The sequence below is a fragment of the Sesamum indicum genome, linkage group LG3 (genome assembly GCF_000512975.1).
Source record: "Sesamum indicum cultivar Zhongzhi No. 13 linkage group LG3, S_indicum_v1.0, whole genome shotgun sequence".
Classification (NCBI taxonomy): Eukaryota; Viridiplantae; Streptophyta; class Magnoliopsida; order Lamiales; family Pedaliaceae; genus Sesamum; species Sesamum indicum.
In genome coordinates this window covers 19,588,714-19,596,924 of record NC_026147.1, presented here as the reverse complement: position 1 = coordinate 19,596,924, position 8,211 = coordinate 19,588,714, and the positions used below count along the sequence as shown (strand labels likewise).

Below are 8,211 nucleotides of genomic sequence, written 5' to 3'. Positions count from 1 at the left end.
TCCGTCGAGCTGTGGTTGAGGTGTAGGACTGGTACATCGACTCGCTAAGCGCCTCGAGTTCTTGCAGAATCTGCGTGTTGGAACTCCTCCTGCCTGCAGGATCTGTTGCCATGATTCAGTGTTCAATTCAAACTAATGTAGTGACTTCAGCTTTGCAGAAGCTATAAGCTTAGCAAGAGAGAATTATGAATGATTGAGTCTTTTTTTTTGTTCAAGAAACAGTAAGGAATGAAGGGAGAAAATGTAGATGAAGTTGCTGGTGCTTTCTTGGCCAAGAATTGGCAATTTGAAGGATAAGGCAATAACATTGATGTCTTTCTTACAAACTTCTCTGAGAAAGAGACAGGATAAGAGAATGGGAGGAGGATATCCAGTGACAGAATTATTGCTGGCTTGGGACGACTATCAGTCCTATCATTGTGGTACGAATGAACTATTTTCAGTAGTCACATGATCGTGGGTTCGATTTTTTCTACTGATGTGGGTTTTTGATTTTAAAACTTTAGCTGAGTTATAATGAGAATGAACTATTTCTAGTCATATGATTGTGGGTTCGATTCTTTTTATCAATATCGACCCGAGTTCGGGCGCCACTTTGACAAATTTATCTGTAAGTGAGATTATACAGAGACAAGGTTGGTCCCAAGAAATTTGTCCCCAAATCCTGACTAGGGGATGGTAATTGCTACCACACTGTCCAGTTTCCAGCTAAGTGTTGCCATAATAGGGCATTTTGAGCCAGTACTTATTCTCCATATATTTGGTGTTATATGATATTTATTTATTTTTAAAATTTAATCCTGGTGGCATGTTGTTTTTATATATATATAATTTTTTATATTTTAAAATATATTATAAATAATAATAAAATGCACAAACCAACAAATCATATCTAAAAAAAAAAAAGGAAACAAAAGAAAATTAATTTAAGGTGAAACAAAAGAAGATTAATTTAAGGTATTATCGACATAACAAAAGATCAGTGTAATGCTCAATTGACGTTCAGTCACTTTTATTAAAAAAAATTAATTATAATAAATATTTAAAATTTTGTGCATTTATATAAGGAATTGTCGTTTATGAACATAGAGAATTTTTATTTTTTAATATTAGTATAAATACGTTAAATAGATTGAAATATGAGGCGAGTCACTTAGATTAGAGGCCTGAGTTCAAACCTAGACAAGATGTTTAAAAATAGTAAAATTGTAAAATTAGGTTCATAATTTATGATTATTTTAAACTTGATTTCAAACTTCACGTAATTTTAAATTTAACCCAATGTTCATTACAAGCTACAAAAATAGGTAAAAAATATTGCAAAAAAGCTCCCTCCAACTTAATAGACGTTAAAAGTAACGGCCGAACCATTTTTTGATCCATGCACACATGACTTTCACATGGATTTTCCATCGTTAGTTTTAACGTCTATGTGTGGGTTCTTTTTGGAAATTTGACCTCTTTTTGTAATTTTTAATAAAATATGCGTGATATCAAATTTAAAATGATCTTAATTGCGGCATTAGTTTTGCAATTTTGCTGTTTAAAAGCTGATTAATTTTTTATTTTCTCTAATACTATTTCTTTTAAAAATATTTATTTGTCTGATTTCTTTTTAATTATAAATTTCAAATTAAATATCGAATAGTCCAATTTTCAACGCTAAAAACAATTTATGTATAAGAGGGTTCTTGCAATAATTTAAAATAAGTGTTTATCAAAATATTTTGTTGAAAATAAATTCAAAAGATTATTTTTTATTTATAGCTTCTACTTTTGAATTTATTAAATTAAGATGGTATAAGCCAAAAGTTATAAGCAGCTCCCAATCAACATCTACAACATTTTTGTAAAATTATTTTTTTTAAATACTCCAATTTTATTTTTTTTTTCTGTTCTTCATATTGTTTTTCAAACACTTTCAACTTTCAGTACTGCTTAATTTATAAATTTTCATACAACTTATTTGTATCATGAAAATGGAAGTTATTGAGATAAAAATAGTAATTATATTATTACACTAATAGTTCGATATATTGAACAACTGAGCAATATATCGGTTTAATCAATACATTAATATAATTAAAAATTATGAAATAACAGATTAATAATTCCATATAAAAAGCAAAACAAACACCGAAACATCCGATAAGATTCAAACCCATGACCTTGAAATAAGTTACGGAACTTCAACCTTAGTTCAGAAATTATTGGTAAATAGAAGCTATTGCAAATATGTTATCAACGTTGGCAATAGTATAACATTAGCTGGTTTGGGCCTGTAAAAGCCCAAAGTGTAAAGGTTCTAAAAGCCCATTACTGTTGGGCCCATCACCCAATACCTAAACATGTAAACGGGTCCGGATCTTTCTCAGCTCAATTCCAAGATTATCAAGTTCGTAGATTCTCGAGCAGCAAAGGAGTGTGGGATTTTCTCGCTAGTTTTCAGAAACAGAGCAAAGAGGCAGAGAAAAATTTGAGGCGATGGTGCTGGGGGTGTTGAAGGGGCAGCCGCTGGTCACGAAGGTGGCAGCAGTGGCGAAATACGGCGTGCTTCCGGGAGCAATGATCGCCGCCCTTGTCTACTCGCCGCCCGATTACGCTTTGTCCAAAAAACCATCTGATTCAGGATCGTCAAGCTTGTCCCGTTAGGCAAAAAAGGTGGTTTTCATTCTGTTATCCTTCTCCCGTGGTTTTCCATGTTTTTTGATCATGGATTATGGATTAGGGTTTTGTCTTTTGTTCTCCTTTTCCATATATTCGGGTTTCTGTTTATTATTATTTTCCTGATATTTCGGTGGATCTAATGTGAGTTTGGTTGCCTTATTAATATCTTAGAATAAGATTTCTGGAGGATGGAGTGGCGGAGTGCTTTTGCATTATTGGATTTAATGGATGTTGAAATGGGAATCCTTAAGTTAATGATGTTTAGTGGACAAGTTCATTGTTGTACTGTTTGTATTTATTTGGATTTGAATATGAAGGATTGCTGTGAAAAGCTACAGTTTTATATTGGCTTTGAACTTATTTGCAAATTTCGTGGTATTGTGGGAAGAGTTGATGATTGGGAACAAAATGTCTGGTTAACACGAATTTAGAAAGTTGGAATTTTGAAGCCGGAGTTGCTATTCTGTAAAGGTTAACTAAACTAGGCGAAGAGATATGAAGAGGAAGAAGATAATGACATCGGAAAAGGTGATCAAAAGATTTTGCTGGACAGAAGTTGGTCTGGCTAAAACAATTTATTTAGTGGATTCCTCTACTTGTCCTTCTGGCCATTCGTTGGTTTTTCCATCTTCGATTCTTGTAGGTATAGCATCTTTTTGTTTTTATTTTTAAAACAAAAAAAAGAATTGCTCCCCTTGTCATATTTTTCTTCATTTTTTCGTTATTGCTATAATTTTGTGTACTTTTTTGGATTATTCTTAAGTTTTTATGCCTGAAGATGGGTTTGCGAAACTCTGATTTTAAAGTGGAACTAGTTAGTACTCTTGGATGAGTTTTAGGATGGTGATATTTTTGTTTACGAAGGTTAGAGATAGCTGCAATATGAATTGACTTGTGATGTTGTTTGATGCAGCTCTTTTTGGCTGGTTACGCATACATCTTCCAGTTGGACTCGTGATAGAGATATTGCATGTAATAAATGTAATGCTGCTTTCCTGCTGTAAAACTGTTGTAAACATTGGGGAATCTTTCAAGTCTCTCGAGGAAATGTGTTTCTTCCTTTATTATGTTTTGTCTTATATTTCGATAGAATTTTGATAAATGCGCATGATTTTGTATCAAGCTCTGTATTGACTTCAATTTCAAGACTTTATGCAGTCCCCATTGATAAACTTGGTGTTTTTTTCCTTCAACATATTTGTCTAGGTAAATTTTATTTCTAGCAAGCAGGTTCTTGAGGCACTCTGTCTGATATTTAGTATAGCATGTACCTATACGCAGAAAACCAACATAGTTCTGGGTGGGTAATAGGATTGGTCTGCAAGGATAGTGGTGGTTTGGGACCTTTACATGGCCTGGATTGCCAGTGTAGAAGAAGCCAAGTATTTAAACCAATCCTCTTTATTCCTGAGTTATTGGATGATAATCATGTTTTCATTAACAATTACTAGTCTAGTGCGGCTGGGGTTTCAATAGTTACAGTATCACCCTTGTTTGTCGAAAGGAATAGAGGGCACATACATCCTCTAACTTGCATTTGGGAGTTTATTAACTATAGCAATTTGAATTTTGGTTAGCATCCATTGTTCAGAAAATTTTGTGTGATTTATTCCATCCCCGCAAGGTGCTCTGACCCTAATCCTTCTCAACTAAAGGGCTGGCTCAGCCATTGACTCTGTAGGTAGGTGCCTACACTTTCTGAATTCGGGGGAAGCTCACAAAATGTGTCCTTTTAAGACTGCAGCAATGTTTGCAGTATGGATCACTTATCCAGGCTCTCAGATTCAGGTCTCATCTGTGTGTGTTAAGGAAGGTAGAGAAACAAGGATACTCATGTTGACAGAATGTGAGATTTGATTTGATGATCTGAAAGTCCAATGCGAATTAAGGATGTATTTGTTGGGATTGTCTTATCTTACCTGTGGACTATATTGATTGCTTTGTTGTGCACAATTTATTTGAAGATAGTGGACTGCCACCCCTGTGACCTGACTGCATCACTTTGCTCAACTCAACCAACCCCAAACTTGAAATGATATTGTGAATTTTGCATTTCTTTTAAGTTATAGTTGTAGACATTTTCTGGTTTGCTATATAATCATATATGCTTGAACTGGTAATTATCATCTGTATTCATAACGAAATAACAACATTATTATGTCTGAGAAAAAAACTCATGATCTTCAGGGCCGACTAATTGAAAGATTTGGAGAATTCTTCTTTTTTTCCTTTTTTCTTTTTTGTATTTGGATAATTAAGACCTGGAGAATTCAATTATTTCTTGGGAGACGTACAAGGCCCACGATTTATCGTACATTGTAGGCATTAATTGGTATGGCAACCAACTCTTGTCTCTGGCATTTACACGAATTACCTCTATATTTGCAGCTATACCTATGCTATGCTATGCATGAACGTATAGGGAGTCAGATCCCATACCATACCCAATCACTCCACATGCAAAACCAATTATTCCATCTTTCTGAGTTTTGGAATAATTGCAACTTTAAACTATGAATTGCATCTAAATGTTTAACTAAAGTTCAAATTTCATAATTAATCACAATTCTTCACTCATGTATACATGTGAGGAAAATCATTCTTTAATGGGCGAAACAGCCCTGTCGTCCAACCCTTGGAACATATTAAAGTCCCAAGTGGCGAATAGCCGACATTTAGATGCCAAGAAGTTCAGCCTGTTATCCCTAAAGAAAGGGGAAGGTCAGCTTGTTATCCACAAATTAATTTTTATTCAAACCTTTCACTCGATACCATTGAATAACTAAGGTTGACTTTCGCGCCGAGTCGACGTGTGGGTTTTATAATCAAGCTCCCTTCTATCTTTAGACTTCAAGTTTTCTTTCTCACAAGAGATTTCATTCCAATTTTATGTTTTAGAACAATCACAATCATTCGTATGTGTTATATAATTTATTCATTAAGAATTCCCACCAGCAATCACAAAAAAGGGGGAAGAGCCAAATCCCACCTCCAAAGTTAACACGTATCAAATCAAATCCAAACCCACCCCGGTTGCTTTCCAACTCCAGAAACAGTACTGCAATCAAGTCTCTTTCACCCAAGATTTTGGTTATACATCTACCAGCACTAGCTAGCACTAGTACGTTTTGTAAGCTTGATATACAAAACAACAAAAACAGTACTCTAGAATTCCTTAGTAGCAAACAGTTAGTGTTCATCAATGCTAGCTACCACTACAAGGTTACATTCATGATTCATGCATGAAAGAGCCAACCACTGCTACGTACTACTCCAATTTCACCAGCTCATTTACATATTCAGAATCTCTAGATTCTGTATATATACAAACACACATAGCTGATGATCATAAATCCATATCTTTAAAATTTATATGAAAGTTTAATTATATATATATTTCAATTAGGTCCAGAGGCCAAGAACCGATGTGCAGTAACTTTGATGGGAGGTGGGATTGAATTATCTACCACCACCTGAAAGCCGGCTCAGTTGACATCACATGATCAATAGCTGCAGCAGTCACATTATCATCAATCCCTGTTACTGTTGCTGATGGGATTCCGATTTCATCATCACTTAGCCCCAAAAGAAATGGGCTGATCTGATATTTGTTAGAGTTTTCTTGAATCCTTTCTGCCAACTGCATGTTGACAAATCCATGATCAGCCAAATGAGGTTGTTCAAAGCTGGCTTCTTTTTTGCAGTACTGTTTGGCAATAGCATCGCTCAGTTCCTTGAAACTGAAATCTTGGCTTGATGGGAGGTGATGGAGGGGAGGAGGCTTGAAGAAGTGAATGTTCATGAGGTCCTTGTTTTGTGTGAATGATGATGATGAGGTGGGCTGAGCTGAGAACAGGTCACATTGGGAGACAAGTGGATTGATGAGGGATTTGAGGTCAGAATCTTGGGTTTGCATCAGAAAGTTATTAGGGTTTTGGTTTAGGGTTTGCATTATTGGTGGATGATGGTGATCTTGAAAAGACTGGGATTCTAGCAGTGTTGTGGGTGGTGGTTCAAGCAGTGGAGGCAATGAGCTGTTTGAAGCTTTGATCAAGTAGCTTTGACCTTGCAGCATTGCTGGAGTTTTCTTCTCCCCCATCTTGTGAAAAATCCTGCAAATCACCCATTCCTCCTGACAAAAATACAAATAAATGTCACTCCCAAGATATAGATTTTTACCCGTTTTTTTCTAAAAAAAGATGGGCTTTCTTTGTTCCATGCAGGCAACTTACTACTACTAATTCTAAGCAGCAATCAGTGAGAAAATCTCAGTGTAATATTATAGCATGTGCCCTTCAATGAATAGAAATACAATACAAATAAAATAAGGGGCTTTTGAGAGTGATTATCCGTTACAATCTACAGTAGTACTCTCAATCATTCTACAAAATCCAAAGTCTTGAATGCTCTGTTGCCAGCCACCCCACTGGTCAGTATTAGTTCATTTCGACATGTATCTTATTATCAAAGACATTAAATAGACTTATAAACTTTTAGATGAGATCTTCGTTCCTCACACGAAATCTTATGTGTACAAATTATTTTGCAAATGCTCACAGCTCGCTGATCCACTGTTCTTGTTTGTTCCCTTTTCTCTTTTGCTTATTAGTAACATTATACATATATATTGACAAGTGAGTCAAGTGGGTGAAAATTGTCTAGTCTGCAGACAGGAACTGTTGCTGTACTTCCATTAATATCGTGACAAAAGAACCCAAGTCAACCCCACAAAAAGTGCAAAACTTTTTAGTGTAGTCTGTGTGTGTGTAATGATTAATAAATGGTGAAGCTGACCTTGCCGGTGTGGCGGCAAGAGAAGTCTCCGTCGAGGCGGTATTCGTGCATGACCCACTTGGTTTTCTCCCCCCGTGGGGCTCTCCCTTTGTAGAAAACAAGGGTTTTCTTCATCCCAAGAAGCCCTCCACTTGAAGCACTGTACACTTCCCTATCTTTGCCTGTTGCTTTCCAGTAACCGGCGCCTGTTGCTCGGTTTGTTCTCAGCCCAGTTGGGTACTTCCTGTCTCTTAAGCTGAAGAAATACCACTCCCTTTCTCCCATTTTTGCAACATCTTTATTTATTTATGCATATTAGCAAAGATTAATGAACTGTATACTGCTGTCAGAATAATTGAATGGTTCTCCACACACACATATCTGGGGGAAAGATCTTATTTCTAGATTTTGTTGCAGGAAGATGAAAAGGGTTGGGGAGAAATCTGTTAACAGTTAACTGAATAGATTGTAAAAAAAACAATGCAGTAAATGAATGCATGTTTAGCTGCTTTTTTGAGCTTCCCTGATGAGTGTATGTGTGTGTGTGTGTGAGCCCAAGACATAAATTATATATATCAGGACAATACAGTCCAAATTAACATATGATGTTGGATTCTTGATGTGGGCTTCTCATTAATTATTAGGACATGATGATACTATACTAGAAAACCAGAAACCCCATTGCAATATCTGCCAAGAAATATAGAGAGAAGGGCTATCTGAGAGATGAAATCAGTACTAATAAAAGTTGACTCAACACATGCAAGAACC

General features: G+C 35.8%; 2 protein-coding genes and 1 long non-coding RNA gene across 3 annotated transcripts in view; 1 reads left to right on the top strand and 2 right to left on the bottom strand.

The window, feature by feature from the left end:
• Positions 1-405, bottom strand: part of LOC105158868 (protein PLASTID MOVEMENT IMPAIRED 1) — a gene marked incomplete in the record, with an annotated part of 3,179 nt that extends 2,774 nt beyond the window's left edge. Inside the window, 1 exon segment of the mRNA XM_011075765.2 lies at positions 1-405. Coding sequence (XP_011074067.1) covers positions 1-112 — 112 coding nt within the window.
• Positions 2,371-3,839, top strand: LOC110011678. Its single transcript, XR_002286693.1, has 2 exons — positions 2,371-2,661; positions 3,581-3,839. It is a non-coding gene; the product is annotated as an uncharacterized LOC110011678 (long non-coding RNA).
• Positions 5,732-8,211, bottom strand: part of LOC105158867 (protein CUP-SHAPED COTYLEDON 3) — a 3,159-nt gene continuing 679 nt past the window's right edge. The window contains exons 2-3 of the mRNA XM_011075764.2: positions 7,462-7,736; positions 5,732-6,799 (exon numbers count right to left, since the gene is read on the bottom strand). Coding sequence (XP_011074066.1) covers positions 6,131-6,799; positions 7,462-7,736 — 944 coding nt within the window. The 3' untranslated portion in view covers positions 5,732-6,130. The remainder of the gene's footprint in view (positions 6,800-7,461; positions 7,737-8,211) is intronic.